Raw genomic sequence first — 21,144 nt, 5'->3', positions numbered from 1 at the left:
TTTCATAACTACGTTGAAGTTATTACAACTAGAATAACTCGTCCCTAAACACCAAGTTCACACATTCAGTATTTTACCCCAGTATTTGTAAGTCAAAACCAGGAGAGGGTGAGAAACACAGAAGTGGTGACGAGTTCCTATTATACCTTCGTATGATTGTTCCACTCCTGGTTTTGGCTTATAAATACTGATGTAAAATACCGACCAAATACTGATAGTGTGACGGCAGCCTTAAGGGACAACCAAAAAGTGTTTGTCCTACAATTAATACAAGTATATCAGGAAATGAAAATATAGCTTTAATAAAACGTAATACTCTGGAAATAACTAGTATGATTGGGGATAGATAGATAGATAGATAGATAGATAGATAGATAGATAGATAGATAGATAGATAGATAGATAGATAGATAGATAGATAGATAGATAGATAGATAATACTGTAGATAGATAGATAGATAGATAGATAGATAGATAGATAGATAGATAGATAGATAGATAGATAGATAATATAATAGATAGATAGATAGATAGATAGATAGATAGATAGATAGATAGATAGATAGATAGATAGATAGATAATATAATAGATAGATAATAGATAGATAGATAATATATAATAGATAGATGATAGATAATATATAATAGATAGATGATAGATAATATATAATAGATAGATAATGGATAATATATAATAGATAGATAATATATAATAGATAGATGATAGATAATATATAATAGATAAATAATAGATAATATATAATAGATAGATGATAGATAATATATAATAGATAAATAATAGATAATATATAATAGATAGATAATAGATAATATATAATAGATAGATAATATATAATAGATAGATAATAGATAATAGATAGATATTAGATTATATACTCACTTGCATTGGAGATGGATGGAAATAGGCTGCAAACAGCACAAAGAAGCAGAATCATCACCGAGAGACAAGACATCCTGAAGGATCAGATAAAACTGTTATAAAATCTCCCCCAGGAACTTATATACTCTGCACAAACGTCTCCTGAAATTCTCCAGAAATCTGTTACATTATTCCTCCTCTTGTTTGGCAGAAATGCTGATCATTTTGTATATTATGTCTGGTAATAATTAGGATCTCGTCACCTCTGGGGTTTAGCTCTTTTTTTTCTTGAATATCAAAAATATGCAATAGAAACAAAAAAGAAAAGCATCTTTCCCAAAGGAGCGATAACCCACCCAGACCCCGGGAGAGGAACAATAGTAATCAGGCCGCACTCAGGACCGGAGCGGCCGCTGTGTGTATTTCTGTGCCGGGTGCTGATGCCAGAGACTCGTGCGACTTTCTCGCATTGCACTCGCAAGTGTGACCCCGGCCAAATAATAATAATAATAATAATAATAAATTAAATATAAGTCGCTGCTTGTAGTAATATGATCAGATCTGTCTCTGTAGACACCATTGGAAAGTATTAACAAATTCTCATAATCATAAATGATTTTCTGCAGCTTAAAGGGAGTGTGTCAGCCCAACCCAGCAGCATAAACTAATATTACCTTATAGAAGATATCTCATCTACAAATATAACACCTTTATTGCTCTAATCACGGCCTCCATTCTACGTAAACTGCTAATAAGGCGGCTCGGTGCACTGGGTGCGGCCAGGAGGATCAGTGCACCTTCTGCAGACTGGTTCTACATATCACTACCTGATGATAGACAGCGCTGGCTGAAGTGGAGTCTGCAAAGTCAGATCAGACACGGAAGCACTGTCAATCAGCACTGACAGAGGAGGGGCATGTAAAACCAGTGGGCAGAATGGTGCACTGTGCCTCTCAGCCACACCCAGGGTGCACCAAGCCTCTAATCCAAGCCCAGGGTGCACCAAGCTACTTAGCCAAGCCCAGGATGCACCGAGCCTGTTAGCCACACCCAGGGTGCACCAAGTATTTCAGCTATGCCCAGGGTGCACCAAGCCTCTAATCTAAGCCCAGGGTACTAAGCCAAGCCCAGGATGCACCGAGCCTGTCAGCCACACCCAGGGTGCACCAAGCCTCTTGGCCATGCTCAGGGTGCACCAAACCTCTCAGCTATGCCCAGAGCCTGTCAGCCACACCCTGGGTGCACCAAGCCTCTCAGCTTCTCTCAGAGTGCACTGAGCCTGTCAGCCACACCCAGGGCGCACCAAGCCTCTAACCCACACCCAGGGTGCACCAAGCCTCTAAGCCACACCTAGGGTGCACTGAGCCTCTCAGCCACATCCAGGGTGCACCAGGCCTCTCAGCCACACCCAGGGTGCACCAGGCCTCTCAGCCACACCCAGGGTGCACCAGGCCTCTCAGCCACACCCAGGGTGCACCGAGCCTGTTAGCCACACCCAGAGTGCACCAAGCCTGTCAGCCACATCCAGGGTGCACCAGGCCTCTCAGCCACACCCAGGGTGCACCAGGCCTCTCAGCCACACCCAGGGTGCACCGAGCTACTAAGCCAAGCCCAGGGTGCACCGAGCCTGTTAGCCACACCCAGAGTGCACCAAGCCTGTCAGCCACACCCAGGGTGCAGCAAGCCTCTCTGCCATGCTCAGGGTGCACCGAACCTCTCAGCTATACCCCACAGAGCCTGTCAGCCACACCCAGGGTGCACCAAGAATCTCAGCTCCTCCCAGGGTGCACTGAGCCTGTCAGCCACACCCAGGGTGCACCAGGCCTCTCAGCCACACCCAGGGTGCACCAAGCCTCTCAGCCACATCCAGGGTGTACCAATTCTCTTAGCCACGCCCAGGGTTCACCAAGCCTCTCAGCCCTGCTCAGGGTGCACTGAGCCTCTCAGCCACGTCAAGGGTGCACCGAACCTTTCAGCCACACCTAAGGTGCACCGAGCTTCTCAGCTACACCCTGGGTGCACCGAGCCTGGGAGCCACACTCAGGGTGCTCCAAGCCTCTCAGCCACACCCAGGTTGCACCGAGCCTTTCAGCCACACCCAGGGTGCACCAAGCCTCTCAGCTACACCCTGGGTGCACTGAGCCTGGCAGCCACACTCAGGGTGTTCCAAGCCTCTTAGCCACACCCAGGTTGCACCGAGCCTTTCAGCCACACCCAGGGTGCACCAAGCCTCTCAGCCACACCCGAGGTGCACTGAATATCTTGGCGACACCTAGGGTACACCAAGCAACCTAATTAGCTTATTTGATTAAACTTAAATGTCTACCGATTAGAGGCACCTAATTCTTCTAACAGTCATTGTTCTACAGCAGCAGTCGCTACACATGGATGGGGCAGTTCTAAGTGTTAACATTTTGCAGCCACTGGAGCAAATATCAGCTGATGAGTGAGTGGGTGCCGGATGTCGGACCCCCACTGATCTCATATTCATGACCTATTCCTCAGATATGTTGTCACCCTCTTTATATGGGGGCAATGAAGAAATGGCGCCGTGAAGCTTCTTGTATCCACCCACAGAACATTGGGAATACGGACCTTCATCACAATCTTTCTTTTGCAAGTGTTACAAATTTGGAAGTTTGGAAGATAAAAATTGTTTCACAAAGGAGACATAGAAGGAAAATGGACAAGATCATAGGTTTTAAACGTTTCCCATACCAAGACACAGGTGACAAACACTAGTAAGTCCTGCCTTAAAGGGGTTTCCACATTCAAAAAAGTTGTTTGCAAACGATTGCAGACATTTATAACAACTAACACAGACAATTCTCACCCTCCCCAGGTCCAGCGCCTATTCTTTGCTTCTTCTCCAGTCTTTATGGATTGGCTGCAGCGGTAATATCACAACTACAGGTCAAATCTTTGCTGCAGCCAATCACTGAGCTCGGCGGACCTGCTGATGTACATGGCACAAAAGAGAAGCCCCCTTTAAGGTGTTCTGGTTCTATAACTTGTGATATATTATCCCTAACATGCGGGTATCCAGAAAGTATGAGGCTGAGGAGGACGCAACAAAGTTGTAATTGGGAGGCCAAAAAATAGATGGAAATTGGAAATAAGAGCCTCTAATAATTCCTTCTGGACCAGTGACCATGGCCCAATACACACACGTCCGGACGTCCGCACCTTCCAGCGGCCATATAACAGCCGCACAGCAGCGGTCCTGGGGGGAGACGCTTCTCCTCCTCTTTCATTACAGATTCGATTGGTTTGAGCCAAAATAAATTGAAATAAAATGAAAACGAAAGTTTGGCTGTCGTCTGATACAGGAGGGAAAACTGAAGTTCAGGAGAATTTTTCCAGAAATTCTGGGCTTGAAACTAATTTATATGTAAGAACAGATGAGTTATCACCAGACGAAAGAAACAAAAGTATCAATGAAACGGAGGATCAATACACAAGATCACCCCAGGTCAGTGGGGGGCAACCAGAGGCGACCCAAGGGCTGTCCCTCCCTTCCACCATGCATCATATGATCAATGTGCTGTGATTACCAGGACATGATCAGGGCACAGATGGGGAACTTTTGGGGGCTGATTCTTCAGTGTTTTGCACTATGAAGCGCTGCATTTACTGTTGCCCTTTTTGTTGTGTTAATTCTTGATTTGGGAGGGGGGTTTCTAGTTCCTTTTTGTGGTTTTGCTTTTAATTTTGATAGGATCTATCCCCATTTTTTTTATTATCAGAAATCATAGCGCTGGGATAATACTGAGACGAGCGCAGATGTGACCACATATGCCGAGGATGTGACTCTGAGGGCTCATACCCACATGCGAGAAAAAAAAATCTGTAATCTGGACCGAAAAAAACGGACGAGTGTCATGTGAGTACAATCTGATTTTAGCATCTGAGCCCATTGTGATTGCTATCCTATTGCAATGCGATTTTAACATGAGCTTTTAGATACAGCAGTTCTCTTTGTCATTTACACATCGTTTTCAAAGGAAATATTCGTCAAACACACACATATTTAGATAGATAGATAGATAGATAGATAGATAGATAGAGAGAGAGATAGATGAAAAGCCGGCAATTCATGTGCGGTGTACAGTAAAACCACACTGACAGGTTAGAATAGAATAGATAAAATAGATATATACACATAGAATATATATATATATATATATATATATATATATATATATATATATATATATATATATAAAGAGACAAAATGGAACAGCACAATGCTCACCAGGTGCGGGTGCCTAGCCCCCTGGATAGAATGGTCCAAACATTCATCCAAATTGAATACCAAATACGAAAAAGAAGGCAGCACTCCCAAGGTTTTCAGGTGAAAAAAAAAAGATGGAGATTTAATCGACCCACATCACTGTGCGACGTTTCGGCTCACTGAGCCTTTTTCAAGCTTGAAAAAGGCTCAGTGAGCCGAAACGTCGCACAGTGATGTGGGTCGATTAAATCTCCATTTTTTTTTCACCTGAAAACCTTGGGAGTGCTGCCTTCTTTTTCGTATTTGGTATATATATATATATATATATTTAAATTGCATAGAGAGATAGAAAAAAGCCGGTAATTCATCTGTTGGGTTCTGTAAAATCACTGCAGGAGCCGACAGGATAGAAGAGATGGATTACATACAGTAAATACACATAGAATAGGTAGATATACAGATATCAGTGACAAATACAATTAGTACAGTGTGTGTGCAAATTACTGTACATGTATTTAATTAATAAAAGATTATATTACGGAAAAAAAATGGCGCAATTTTCGCAACCAGCAGAGGAAAAGCAAATGACTAGGGGCAGATGTTTTTAGTCGGGGGGCCCAATATCCACGGCTCCTTCCTAGGCTATTAATGTCAGCCCGCAGCTGTCTGCATAGCCTTTGCTAATTATTAATTATATGGGGGACCGCACGTCATTTTTATTGGGGGGTCCCCCATTTTAATAGCCAGTAAAGGCGAAGTATACAGCTGATATTAATAGCCTGGGAAGCTCCATGGGTATGACCCCCTTCCCAGGCTATAAACATCTGCCCCCAGTCATTTGCTTTCCCCCTGCTGGTTGCGAAAATTGCGCAGGAGCCCATGTGTTATGTCTGCTAATGAAAGGTGTAATGAAGGCAATCCAGAGACACAGTGTGCCTAGCGATCCGAGCGCACACAGTGATCTGACAAATACCCAAAAATAAAAGAACGAGCTCTGAGACGTGGAAACTCTGTAGACTACACACCTGATCCTAACCTAAACACAACTAATAGCGGCTGTGGATTGCGCCTAGCAACTACCTATGCAACTCGGCACAGCCTAAGAAACTAGCTAGCCTGAAGATAGAAAAATAGGCCTGACTTGCCCCCAGAGAAATACCCCAAAGGAAAAGGCAGCCCCCCACATATAATGACTGTGAGTAAGATGAAAAGACAAAACGTAGGGATGAAATAGATTCAGCAAAGTGGGGCCCGATAATCTTAGACAGAGCGAGGATAGTAAAGCGAACTTTGCAGTCTACAAAAAACCCTAAAGCAAAAACCACGCAAAGGGGGCAAAAAAGACCCACCGTGCCGAACTAACGGCACGGCGGTACACCCTTTGCTTCTCAGAGCTACCAGCAAAACAAAAGACAAGCTGGACAGAAAAAAAGCAATAAAATAGCAAAAAAGCACTTAGCTATACAGAGCAGCAGGTCACAGGAACAAGCAGAAGAAGCTCAGATCCAACACTGGAACATTGACAAGGAGCAGGGATAGCAGCATCAGGCGGAGTTAAGTAACAAAGCAGTTAACGAGCTCACCAGAACACCTGAGGGAAGAAGCTCAGAAGCTGCAGTACCACTTGTGACCACAGGAGTGAATTCAGCCACAGAATTCACAACAGTACCCCCCCCTTGAGGAGGGGTCACCGAACCCTCACCAGAGCCCCCAGGCCGACCAGGATGAGTCGCATGAAAGGCACTAACAAGATCGGGAGCATGAACATCAGAGGCAAAAACCCAGGAATTATCTTCCTGAGCATAACCCTTCCATTTAACCAGATACTGGAGTTTCCGTCTAGAAACACGAGAATCCAAAATCTTCTCCACAATATACTCCAATTCCCCCTCCACCAAAACCGGGGCAGGAGGCTCAACAGATGGAACCATAGGTGCCACGTATCTCCGCAACAACGACCTATGGAATACATTATGTATGGAAAAGGAGTCTGGGAGGGTCAAACGAAAAGACACAGGATTGAGAACCTCAGAAATCCTATACGGACCAATAAAACGAGGTTTAAATTTAGGAGAGGAAACCTTCATAGGAATATGACGAGAAGATAACCAAACCAGATCCCCAACACGAAGTCGGGGACCCACACGGCGTCTGCGATTAGCGAAAAGTTGAGCCTTTTCCTGGGACAAGGTCAAATTGTCCACCACCTGAGTCCAGATCTGCTGCAACCTGTCCACCACAGAATCCACACCAGGACAGTCTGAAGACTCAACCTGTCCTGAAGAGAAACGAGGATGGAACCCAGAATTGCAAAAAAATGGAGAAACCAAGGTAGCCGAGCTGGCCCGATTATTAAGGGCGAACTCAGCCAACGGCAAAAAGGACACCCAATCATCCTGGTCAGCAGAAACAAAACATCTCAGATATGTTTCCAAGGTCTGATTGGTTTGTTCAGTCTGGCCATTAGTCTGAGGATGGAAAGCCGAGGAAAAGGATAGGTCAATGCCCATCCTACCACAAAAGGCTCGCCAAAACCTAGAAACAAACTGGGAACCTCTGTCAGAAACAATATTCTCAGGAATGCCATGCAACCGAACCACATGCTGAAAGAACAAAGGTACCAAATCAGAGGAGGAAGGCAATTTAGCCAAGGGCACCAGATGGACCATTTTAGAAAAGCGATCACAGACCACCCAAATTACTGACATCTTTTGAGAAACGGGAAGGTCAGAAATGAAATCCATCGAAATATGTGTCCAAGGCCTCTTTGGGACCGGCAAGGGCAAAAGCAACCCACTGGCACGAGAACAGCAGGGCTTAGCCCTAGCACAAATCCCACAGGACTGCACAAAAGTACGTACATCCCGTGACAGAGATGGCCACCAGAAGGATCTAGCCACTAACTCTCTGGTACCAAAGATTCCAGGATGACCAGCCAACACCGAACAATGAACCTCAGAGAGAACTTTATTCGTCCACCTATCAGGGACAAACAGTTTCTCCGCTGGACAACGATCAGGTTTATTCGCCTGAAATTTTTGCAGCACCCGCCGCAAATCAGGGGAGATGGCAGACACAATGACTCCTTCCTTGAGGATACCCGCTGGCTCAGATAAACCCGGAGAGTCAGGCACAAAACTCCTAGACAGAGCATCCGCCTTCACATTTTTAGAGCCCGGAAGGTACGAAATCACAAAGTCGAAGCGGGCAAAAAATAACGACCAACGGGCCTGTCTAGGATTCAAGCGCTTGGCAGACTCGAGATAAGTCAAGTTCTTATGATCAGTCAATACCACCACGCGATGCTTGGCTCCTTCAAGCCAATGGCGCCATTCCTCGAATGCCCACTTCATGGCCAGCAACTCTCGGTTGCCCACATCATAATTACGCTCAGCGGGCGAAAACTTCCTGGAAAAGAAAGCACATGGTTTCATCACTGAGCAATCAGAACCTCTCTGTGACAAAACCGCCCCTGCTCCAATCTCAGAAGCATCAACCTCGACCTGGAACGGAAGAGAAACATCTGGCTGACACAACACAGGGGCAGAACAAAAACGACGCTTCAACTCCTGAAAAGCTTCCACAGCAGCAGAAGACCAATTAACCAAATCAGCACCCTTCTTGGTCAAATCGGTCAATGGTTTGGCAATGCTAGAAAAATTACAGATGAAGCGACGATAAAAATTAGCAAAGCCCAGGAACTTTTGCAGACTTTTCAGAGATGTCGGCTGAATCCAATCCTGGATGGCTTGGACCTTAACTGGATCCATCTCGATAGTAGAAGGGGAAAAGATGAATCCCAAAAATGAAACTTTCTGCACACCGAAGAGACACTTTGATCTCTTCACAAACAAAGAATTAGCACGCAGGACCTGAAAAACCATTCTGACCTGCTTCACATGAGACTCCCAATCATCTGAGAAGATCAAAATGTCATCCAAGTAAACAATCAGGAATTTATCCAGATACTCACGGAAGATGTCATGCATAAAAGACTGAAACACAGATGGAGCATTGGCAAGTCCGAACGGCATCACTAGATACTCAAAATGACCCTCGGGCGTATTGAATGCAGTTTTCCATTCATCTCCTTGCCTGATTCTCACCAGATTATACGCACCCCGAAGATCTATCTTAGTGAACCAACTAGCCCCCTTAATCCGAGCAAACAAGTCAGATAACAATGGCAAGGGATACTGAAATTTAACAGTGATCTTATTAAGAAGGCGGTAATCAATACATGGTCTCAGCGAACCATCCTTCTTGGCTACAAAGAAGAACCCTGCTCCCAGTGGTGATGATGATGGGCGAATATGTCCCTTCTCCAGGGATTCCTTCACATAACTGCGCATAGCGGCGTGTTCGGGCACGGATAAATTAAATAATCGACCTTTAGGGAATTTACTACCAGGAATCAAATTGATAGCACAATCACAATCCCTATGCGGAGGTAGGGCATCGGACTTGGGCTCTTCAAATACATCCTGATAATCAGACAAGAACTCTGGGACCTCAGAAGGAGTGGATGACGAAATTGACAAAAATGGAACATCACCATGTACCCCCTGACAACCCCAGCTGGATACCGACATAGAGTTCCAATCCAATACTGGATTATGGGTTTGTAGCCATGGCAACCCCAACACGACCACATCATGCAGATTATGTAGCACCAGAAAGCGAATAACTTCCTGATGTGCAGGAACCATGCACATGGTCAGCTGGGCCCAGTACTGAGGTTTATTCTTGGCCAAAGGTGTAGCATCAATTCCTCTCAATGGAATAGGACACCGCAAAGGCTCCAAGAAAAACCCACAACGTTTAGCATAATCCAAATCCATCAGATTCAGGGCAGCGCCTGAATCCACAAACGCCATGACAGAAAACGACGACAAAGAGCATATCAGGGTAATGGACAGAAGGAATTTGGACTGTACAGTACCAATGACGGCAGACCTAGCGGACCGCTTAGTGCGCTTAGGACAATCAGAAATAGCATGAGTGGAATCACCACAGTAGAAACACAGCCCATTCAGACGTCTGTATTCCTGTCGTTCAACTCTGGTCATAGTCCTATCGCACTGCATAGGCTCAGGTTTAACCTCAGGCAATACCGCCAAATGGTGCACAGATTTACGCTCGCGCAAGCGTCGACCGATTTGAATGGCCAAAGACAAAGACTCATTCAAACCAGCAGGCATAGGAAATCCCACCATGACATCCTTAAGAGCCTCAGAGAGACCCTTTCTGAACAAAGCTGCCAGCGCAGATTCATTCCACTGAGTGAGTACTGACCATTTCCTAAATTTCTGACAATATACTTCTATATCATCCTGACCCTGGCACAAAGCCAGCAAATTTTTCTCAGCCTGATCCACTGAATTAGGCTCATCGTACAGTAATCCGAGCGCCAGGAAAAACGCATCGACACTACTCAATACAGGGTCTCCTGGCGTAAGAGAAAATGCCCAGTCTTGAGGGTCGCCGCGCAAAAAAGAAATAATAATCAAAACCTGTTGAATAGGATTACCAGAAGAATGAGGTTTCAAGGCCAGAAATAGCTTACAATTATTTTTGAAACTTAGAAAGTTAGTTCTATCCCCAAAAAACAAATCAGGAATAGGAATTCTTGGTTCTATCATAGATTTCCGATCAATAGCATCTTGAATCTTTTGTACATTTATAACGAGATTATCCATTGAAGAGCACAGACCCTGAATATCCATGTCCACACCTGTGTCCAGAATCACCCAAATGTCTAGGGGAAAAAAAAAAATGCACACAGAGCAGAAAAAAAAAAAAAAAAAAAATGATGTCAGAACTTTTTCTTTCCCTCTATTGAGAATCATTAGTTTGGCTCCTTGTACTGTTATGTCTGCTAATGAAAGGTGTAATGAAGGCAATCCAGAGACACAGTGTGCCTAGCGATCCGAGCGCACACAGTGATCTGACAAATACCCAAAAATAAAAGAACGAGCTCTGAGACGTGGAAACTCTGTAGACTACACACCTGATCCTAACCTAAACACAACTAATAGCGGCTGTGGATTGCGCCTAGCAACTACCTATGCAACTCGGCACAGCCTAAGAAACTAGCTAGCCTGAAGATAGAAAAATAGGCCTGACTTGCCCCCAGAGAAATACCCCAAAGGAAAAGGCAGCCCCCCACATATAATGACTGTGAGTAAGATGAAAAGACAAAACGTAGGGATGAAATAGATTCAGCAAAGTGGGGCCCGATAATCTTAGACAGAGCGAGGATAGTAAAGCGAACTTTGCAGTCTACAAAAAACCCTAAAGCAAAAACCACGCAAAGGGGGCAAAAAAGACCCACCGTGCCGAACTAACGGCACGGCGGTACACCCTTTGCTTCTCAGAGCTACCAGCAAAACAAAAGACAAGCTGGACAGAAAAAAAGCAATAAAATAGCAAAAAAGCACTTAGCTATACAGAGCAGCAGGTCACAGGAACAATCAGGAGAAGCTCAGATCCAACACTGGAACATTGACAAGGAGCAGGGATAGCAGCATCAGGCGGAGTTAAGTAACGAAGCAGTTAACGAGCTCACCAGAACACCTGAGGGAAGAAGCTCAGAAGCTGCAGTACCACTTGTGACCACAGGAGTGAATTCAGCCACAGAATTCACAACACCCATGCCATTTTTTTCCGTAAAATAATCTTTTATTAATTAAATACATGTCCAGTTTATTAATTAAATACATGTTGCACACACACTGTACTAATTGTATTTGTCACTGACATCTATATCTACCTATTCTATGTGTATTTACTGTATGCAATCCATCTCTTCTATCCTCTCGGCTCCTGCAGTGATTTTACAGAAGCCGGCAGATGAATTACCGGCTTTTCTTCTATCTATCTTTCTGTGCAATATAAACACATATATACATATATGTGTTACTGACATGTATATATATATACAGTTAGGGCCAGAAATATTTGGACAGTGACACAAGTTTTGTTATTTTAGCTGTTTACAAAAACATGTTCAGAAATACAATTATATATATAATATGGGCTGAAAGTGCACACTCCCAGCTGCAATATGATAGTTTCCACATCCAAATCGGAGAAAGGGTTTAGGAATCATAGCTCTGTAATGCATAGCGTCCTCTTTTTCAAGGGACCAAAAGTAATTGGACAATGGACTCTAAGGGCTGCAATTAACTCTGAAGGTGTCTCCCTCGTTAACCTGTAATCAATGAAGTGGTTAAAAGGTCAGGGGTGGATTCCAGGTGTGTGGTTTTGCATTTGGAAGCTGTTGCTGTGAGCAGACAACATGCGGTCAAAGGAACTCTCAATTGAGGTGAAGCAGAACATCCTGAGGCTAAAAAAAAAGAAAAAATCCATCAGAGAGATAGCAGACATGCTTGGAGTAGCAAAATCAACAGTTGGGTACATTCTGAGAAAAAAGGAATTGACTGGTGAGCTTGGTAACTCAAAAAGGCCTGGGCGTCCACGGATGACAACAGTGGTGGATGATCGCCGCATACTTAATTTGGTGAAGAAGAACCCGTTCACAACATCAACTGAAGTCCAGAACACTCTCAGTGAAGTAGGTGTATCTGTCTCTAAGTCAACAGTAAAGAGAAGACTCCATGACAGTAAATACAAAGGGTTCACATCTAGATGCAAACCATTCATCAATACCAAAAATAGACAGGCCAGAGTTAAATTTGCAGAAAAACACCTCAAGAAGCCAGCTCAGTTCTGGAAAAGTATTCTATGGACAGATGAGACAAAGATCAACCTGTACCAGAATGATGGGAAGAAAAAAGTTTGGAGAAGAAAGGGAACGGCACATGATCCAAGGCACACCACATCCTCTGTAAAACATGGTGGAGGCAACGTGATGGCATGGGCATGCATGGCTTTCAATGGCACTGGGTCACTTGTGTTTATTGATGACATAAGAGCAGACAAGAGTAGCCGGATGAATTCTGAAGTGTACCGGGATATACTTTCAGCCCAGATTCAGCCAAATGCTGGAAAGTTGATTGGACGGCGCTTCATAGTACAGATGGACAATGACCCCAAGCATACAGCCAAAGCTACCCAGGAGTTCATGAGTGCCAAAAAGTGGCACATTCTGCAATGGCCAAGTCAATCTCCAGATCTAAACCCAATTGAGCATGCATTTCACTTGCTCAAATCCAGACTTAAGACGGAAAGACCCACAAACAAGCCAGACCTGAAGGCTGCGGCTGTAAAGGCCTGGCAAAGCATTAAGAAGGAGGAAACCCAGCGTTTGGTGATGTCCATGGGTTCCAGACTTAAGGCAGTGATTGCCTCCAAAGGATTTGCAACAAAATATTGAAAATAAAAATATTTTGTTTGGGTTATGTTTATTTGTCCAATTACTTTTGACCTCCTAAAATGTGGTGTGTTTGTAAAGAAATGTGTACAATTCCTTCATTTTCTATCAGATATTTTTGTTCAACCCTTTAAATTAAACGTTACAATCTGCACTTGAATTCTGTTGTAGAGGTTCCATTTCAAATCCAATGTGGTGGCATGCAGAGCCCAACTCGCGAAAATTGTGTCACTGTCCAAATATTTCTGGCCCTAACTGTACATGTATACGTGTATATATATATATATATTCTATGTGTATAGTTCTATTCTATGTATTCTATTCTAACCTGTCAGTGTGATTTTACAGTAGCGGCACCTGAATTGCCGGCTTTTCAAAGGACACGTTAAAAACAGACAGCACTCGCATGGTGCATGTGCTGTGCGTTTTTCCCTTGCATCCATTGACTTGCATTGGCGAGTCTCGTCCGAGATACGCTGCAAATCGCATCATGTGGTGATTTTTTTCTCAGTCCGATTTGAGCTGAGAAAAAAAATCACAGATGAGATGTAACTCATTGAATAACATTGGTCAGAGTGCGATCCCATTTTTTATCAGCTTGCACTAGTCCGTTTTTCTCGCAAATGGGTACGTACCCTTAGGCTCAGACTAGCATTTGGAGAAGGAAATTGATCCATTTCATGAGAGATAAAAATGGCAGCAGACGGATCCCATTGACTATAATCGGGTTAGTTTGGTTTCTGCTAAGGTCTGTCTTTGTAACAGAAAAAAAGGCATCGTGATGCCCTTTTCCTTCCAGTGGCAATGACAGAGCTCAAATGCAAGTGTGAACCTAGTCTTATTTCTATAGCTTCTTTTACAATGGTCATTGCAAATGTTAACACTAGGGGGCAGTGTGGTGAAGCACTTCTATATTCCTGGTCAGTCCGCTGTATAGAAAGTGCTGGGCCAGAGTGAGGCTGGACGCGGCATCTTCCCGTAATGTAATAACAGTGCATATGTCATATTTAGAGATGTCACCTGCCTGCATAGCTTTGAAATAAAAAGAGGAGTTTCCATAAATGCCAACTTGCCAGGGTCAGATCTGTCACTACAACACTGGCAGGAGAGGATAGGAAGAGTTTCTAAGGCTACGTTCACATTAGCGGTGCGCCGGGCGCAGCCGCGGCGACGCATGCGTCATTCGCCCCTATATTTAACATGGGGGCGCATGGACATGCGTTGTCTTGCGTTTTGTGACGCATGCGTCTTTTTTGGCGCAAGCGTCAGGGCGCAGAGGACGCAGCAAGTTGCTTTTTTTTGCGTTCAAAAGCAAGCCAAAAATGGACGCATGCGTCACAAAACATGCGTTTTTGCATGCGTTTTGCATGCGTTGTGCTTTGCGTCGCCGACGCAACACACAACAACGCAAATGTGAACGTAGCCTAAGAGGGTAGGCTTGGGTGCCAAAGTGGTCGCGTCTCCGAGAAGCAAACTTCAGTCCAAGCTAAACCAAGGAATGAACTGACTGCCATGACTGCCCAGGCGGCGGTGCACCCACATAAGATCCGGATTGGGGCCACCACACAAGAAATGACGATCCAAGCCAAGAAATAGACTCCCATAGACCAAGTAGGGCCCTGTAGGATGGGGAGAAGTTGACAGCCTGACTGTTGGGGCACTTGTTGGCACACAGTCCCGGCCTTTGGTAGACGATCGCTCAGAATTTAACATAAAGTAGAAACAGTTTCCGCAACCATCAAGCGTATTGCGCCAAGTGCGATCCGTAACCATCAAGCATCTACTACCAATCTCGTGAAGGAACATAAAACCCTTTGTTTTTGCTCTGACACATGTGAAATCTTCTTAGATAGTTCTTAGCTCTGAACACATAAAAGAACTTTTCATATTGTCCCACAACATCTGACAGAAGATGGACAGGTGTCGGAAAGCGTCTGGTCAGATCTGGTGTTGTGAAGACCACCAAGAAGTGGCTATAGGGTGAACGAGACAGCAACCTCCATCAGATTACTCAATCGTGGTTCTCAGGTTGTGAGTCACGTCCTTACTCCTATGCCGGTGTTACTGAGGGTGCATGATTACCGTGTACTGTGAAAATTTAGGATACTCTTGAATATACCACCATGGTCAGTGGTCTCCAAACTTTGCTCTCTATTGGGAAACTACGACTCACCACCAATACCCAAAATGTCGCACCTTCTACTAGCGCTCTCTCACCATGATTCGTAGTTGCCAATTTTCTAAGGCACAATTCCGGGAGGAGGAACCACCCAACATTAGTAACTTCATCCATGCCTCCTCCTTCCCACACCGAGCCTTTCCTCCACCAATTTCAAGACTCCTTTCCAATTAATGGTTTGGGGGTAGGTTCGGCGGAGACTGGGAGAACTGGTGACTCTTTATTCCATGAGCTTGTTTCCATAGAGTTGACACTTATGGTATCACCATGGACCACTCAAGCCCAGGAGGCCCTGGAATTTAACCAGTTGTGCCCAATGTTGATGCCATTTTATGGGCAAGGGGAGTAGATATAGATTAGATTGTCAACATAGAAGGTGGTTCACAAATAGAGATAGATGGGCACGGCCCAAATATAGGAGCAACGGTAAAGGATGTACGACAATATACAACTCCAAAGAAAAGGGACAAAGCAAATAATCCAAAACGTAGAAGGTTCTGCATCATTGACGGTGGATGAGAGGGTGACACTATCATGGCGGAGTCACTGGTGTACGCAACAGGGTGGGCTGGCTAATGCAGATAAAGGGTCCGACTCCCTATAAAGAAAAGGGAACGTTGTTATCCGGAGTGTCTTTGGCTTCTGACTACTTGTTTGGTGGAGGATGGCGACTGTTGTTGTCGTAGTCATCATTCTTGTGGCTGGTAGAAGCACAGCAATGACAATAGGTGAAGGCCCAATCATGGAGGAATGTCTGCCCCATTAAGGTGCCACCTGTTCGGGGTGATGAGAGCTCCTGGCTGCAGGCACTTGTAAAGTATAATTGTATTAGGGTCCGTCCTCCGTGACCCGAGCGGCTGACCCCGCTGATTGAGACACATTCCAACCCAACAACTCACCTGCAGCTCACACAATCCCTTCTTCTTCTTCTCCTTCTTAGGAATCTCCTGTCCTCAAAACATTGGGGTCTCTGGGAAACTTGTGTCTGGAGATTCTAAAAATATAAAAAAAACATTGCATTACAAGAAACTGGACCCCGGGCTGTGGGCTGTTTACCGCCATATGGTGTCCATAGACAATCAGTAATTGTATCTTTGTTTTCTTGACCTGGACATACCCCTGAGATCATGTTTGTGTGTTCTGCAACAAAAACACCTTTAAGGGTCTATTCCCACAACTGAATGTTACCCAGAACCTAGATGTTGAGTTTAGTCCAAAGTTACCTTTCCATATTACTAAATCAGTAATCAATGATGATGGCCTCGATCTGATGACCATAAAAGTGTCAAAAGTAGCAGATCCCAGAGTTCACACATGGTCAACCATGACGTGACCGCACAGTGTGAATATTCCTTATACGAAGCTCAAAATTTTCCAGATGTTATAAAAGTCTATCTTCCAGCTGCCACCACTAGAGGGAGCTCTCTGCATACTGTGTTATTATTGAGTTCAATGCATGACGTGTATGCAGTGTGCTCCCCCTAGTGGTGGCTGCAAGAAGATAGAATTTTATCATTCGAAGTTTATGCACAGAATTTAGGTGAACAATCACTTCAAGAGTTAAATGTACATTTATTGAGAATAAATCTATGATAATTGCTGGTTACGGATTATTGATATCTGATGGTAATACTGCTGTCACGGTTATAGAAAATCATTGAGGATGTCGATCTGTTCTTACCGCAGCCGTATCGACATTTAATTAATTAGATTATAAAAGTGGTAAATGTTTAATGGCACGTCTGTCGTAGACAATACATAATTATTCAGCGCTAATAATTAACCGGTGACCCTGGTATAGATAATTCATAAGATTGTGAATTCATGAGGGTTTAGGTGGCCGAGGTCTGTAACCTGTGCACCGATCATTACCATAATGTTATATATTGCAGTGACACAAAGTCACCACCAGGGGGCGATAGGAATCATTGGCGCAAGAAATCGTCGCTCGCACATCAGTTATATAGGAGGTTTCTGATGACCGACATGAATTTCTTCACTATTTCTTTAATGGATTGTCCTAGACTTTTATATTGATGGCCATCGGTATCAGATCGGTGGGAGTGCGACAATCGACTGCTCCAACTGGACATGATCAGTATGAGCAGAACAGCACAGCTCCACGGACGGTATAGTGGCCACAGCGGGGTACTGCAGATCCATCGCATCTGATCACATGTGACCTATCCTAAGGATACAAGTACGGGACAACCCCTCTAAGAAAGAAGTTCTGCAGCAGCTGCAGTGTGTATTATACAGATACTGTCAAAGCCACTGTAAAACTTCATTATACATCTCAGCTGCTGCAGAACCTCTTAATTCTGAGTTATGCTGCTGCAGAACCTCATAATTTTGAATGATGCTGCTGCAGAACTTCATAAGACACCTCAACTGCTTCAGAACCTCATAATACGCATCTCAGCTGCTGCAGAACCTCATTATGCACATCTCAGCTGCTTAAGAACCTCATAACACATCTCAGCTGCTGCAGAACCTCATTATTTCACCTCAGCTGCTGCACAGCCTCATAATACGTAACACACCTCAACTGATGCAGAACCTCTTAATACATCCGGTCTCTAAACTTTGCTGTTCTCCAATACTATAATTTCCAGACGGCGCCCATCCATCCCGCTATATATTACGTGTTAGCGGCAGCAGGCGGCGCTGCTTCCCGTCCGGCCGCGGGTCTCGGCCATCAGAGCCGTGGTGTGGTCCATCTCACTCTTAATACTTTCCTAATGGTGTCGTTTCTCCCCCGAGACGGGCGCAAAACCTAAACATGACATTCCTGGCATTGCTCCGCTATAACCCAAACATATATGGGAACATTAGGAAGACGGTTTATATAAGTATCGGGACCGGGTGATGGAAACCATTACACCCCGGGGTGATGAATTCAAGTGTTATCAGCATCGACTTGGAAACAAGAGCCGGAGACTCAGATCCCAGATACTGCAAAGACTCAGGGGGGCAAATACTTTACATAGAAAGACCCTGTATGGCGGTACACAGTCCTGCACTACAGGGCCGTATGGTGGCATCTTCTGGCCTATTCTACCCAAGCACCACAATATGGGCGTCCATCGTCACCTGTGGCATTGTCACGGGCCCACAATGGCCATTTCTATTCTTCTCATCACCACGGGCAATTGACCATCATTTGCTTAGCGCCCATTACATGTCTTATACCTATTCCTCCACACTCCACTCACTACAAGACCACGGCCCCACACTGATATATGGTGCCCGAGGCCAACTTTTTCCATTTCCACTTTGGTTTAAGACGGCACCGACCTTAATGTCATACATGATGACCTACTCTGGGTCTATGTGTCCAGTGGGCGGAGTCTGGTACAGGAATTGCAGCCGAACACTGATTAGGACCGCCCCCTGGACTCAATAGCTCAGAGTCAGTATTGAATTAAATCAATATATGATAAGATATACTGACTATCTTCCCCAAAAAAGTTCTATACCAATCTTCTCTATTCCTCCTCTGTAATATGCCGCCTTTAAATCGGAAGCAAGTTCAATATGGCCGACGCGCTTTATGTTCAACTCTGGACAACCTAAGTCCAAGTGTCTAATTAAGGTTTATGGAGCGAGAAAGAGAGGAGATTGTGGGACAGACCAGGGGCCATGGATTTTAGGGGCCGTATACTCGAAAAAAAGGTTACCACAACTGGGCGCCCCGTTATTAGTCCACATGGCAGAGAATTTCCGGTATAAGACATCTCCTTATGGCTGCTCTTCACTGTGGCAGATACTTTGTAACGCAGATTTATTACAGCACATTATTGCTTCCATGTTCCAACTTAGTGATTTAATCACCATCTATGAGAGCGGGACTGAAAATGTGAGAATCTGTGAGGTTCCTCAATATGGTTTACAGGGAAACGTCTGACAACCAGATCTGTGGGGAGCGAAGAGAAATGTCTGACAACTGAACACATCTGTCCGCAAACAGCTGTCCACATCAAACGGGAACCGAGACAATCGGGGATAAGTGATCGTTGTGTCTGTACATGATGGGGATGTGAGCGGATGTGAGAGAAGAGACCACCGGGGTCATCTATGGGGTATCATGGAGGAAAGCACAGGCAGACGGATATGAGATGGATAGATAGATGATAGATAGATAGATAGATGATAAATAGATAGATAATAGATAGATAGATGGATAGATAGATAGATAGATAATAGATAGATAGATAATAGATGGATAGATAGATAGATAGATAGATAGATAGATAGATAGATAGATAGATAGATAGATAGATAGATAGATAATAGATGGATAGATAGATAGATAGATAATAGATAGATACTAGATAATAGATAGATAGATAATAGATAGATAGATAGATAGATAGATAGATAGATAGATAGATAGATAGATAGATAGATAGATAGATAATAGATAGATAGAAGATAGATAATAGATAGATAGAAGATAGATAGATAATAGATATATAGATAGATAGATAATAGATGGATAGATAGATAGATAGATAGACAGACAGATAGATAGATAATAGATAGATAGATAGATAGATAATAGATGGATAGATAGATAGATAGATAATGGATAGATAGATAGATAGATAATAGATAGATAGATAGATAATAGATAGATAGATAATAGATAGATAGATAATAGATAGAGCAAGATGGCTCAGTGGTTAGCACAGCAGCCTTGCAGTGCTGGGGTCCTGGGTTCAAATTACACCAAGGACAACATCTGTGAGGAGTTTGTGTGGGTTTCCTCCGGGCACTCCGGTTTCCTCCCACATTCCAAAGACATACTGATAGGGAATCTAGATTGTGAGCCCAATGTGGACAGTGATGATAATGTCTGTAAAGCGCTGTGGAATATGATAGCGCTATATAAAGATTATTATTTATAATAGATAGATGATAGATAATGGATAGCTAATCAAATAAATGAACTTTTTGGTGCTAAAAATACGTTCCATAAAAATGGAATTTCTGGATTAATGGAATTAATGGAATTTATTGTATCACCATCTTTGCCTACAGTTAATAAATCAGTGAATATTCGCTGTGTTGTGCAGCGATAGGTAACGATCGTTAATTATTGTAATTACCCCTCTCTGAATTAGCAGGAGGGTTGTATGAATGGAGGATTTGGTTCTTATTCATGTAGATCTTCGAGGAGAGAAATTCATGGCAGAGTCACGTGTGATGAAGTAATCAGGTTGGGAGTGAGGCACAGATGGAGAAATCCTTTAAGGGCTATGATGCATTGCGGCAGGGGTGGCTCCATCATGGCCTCCTGTGTCCTCTTCACCTGGTAAAACACATGGACATCACTGGAGGAGATGGTGGGGAGAATTTCATGGTATAACCTTTTAGCTGTGGGAGAGGATTTGGAGCTTTGTGTCAGAAAAATGGAGCTCAGACAGTCCCTTTGGTCCAGTACTATTACAGACCCATGATATTTAGGGGCCCTGTTTGCATTGGGGCCCACAAGCTCCAGGTTTCGCCAATGG

General features: G+C 44.0%; 1 protein-coding gene across 1 annotated transcript in view; it reads right to left on the bottom strand.

The window, feature by feature from the left end:
• The window catches only part of LOC138648078 (IgGFc-binding protein-like), a 31,410-nt gene extending 12,470 nt beyond the window's left edge, over window positions 1–18,940 (bottom strand). The window contains exon 1 of the mRNA XM_069737583.1: window positions 18,844–18,940. Within this exon, the coding sequence (XP_069593684.1) occupies window positions 18,844–18,940 (97 nt within the window). The remainder of the gene's footprint in view (window positions 1–18,843) is intronic.
• Window positions 18,941–21,144: the final 2,204 nt, after the last annotated feature.

This window comes from Ranitomeya imitator, chromosome 8, assembly GCF_032444005.1.
Source record: "Ranitomeya imitator isolate aRanImi1 chromosome 8, aRanImi1.pri, whole genome shotgun sequence".
NCBI lineage: Eukaryota > Metazoa > Chordata > Amphibia > Anura > Dendrobatidae > Ranitomeya > Ranitomeya imitator.
The sequence above is the reverse complement of the archived record's forward strand: the minus strand, read 5'-3'. Positions and strand labels throughout refer to the sequence as shown.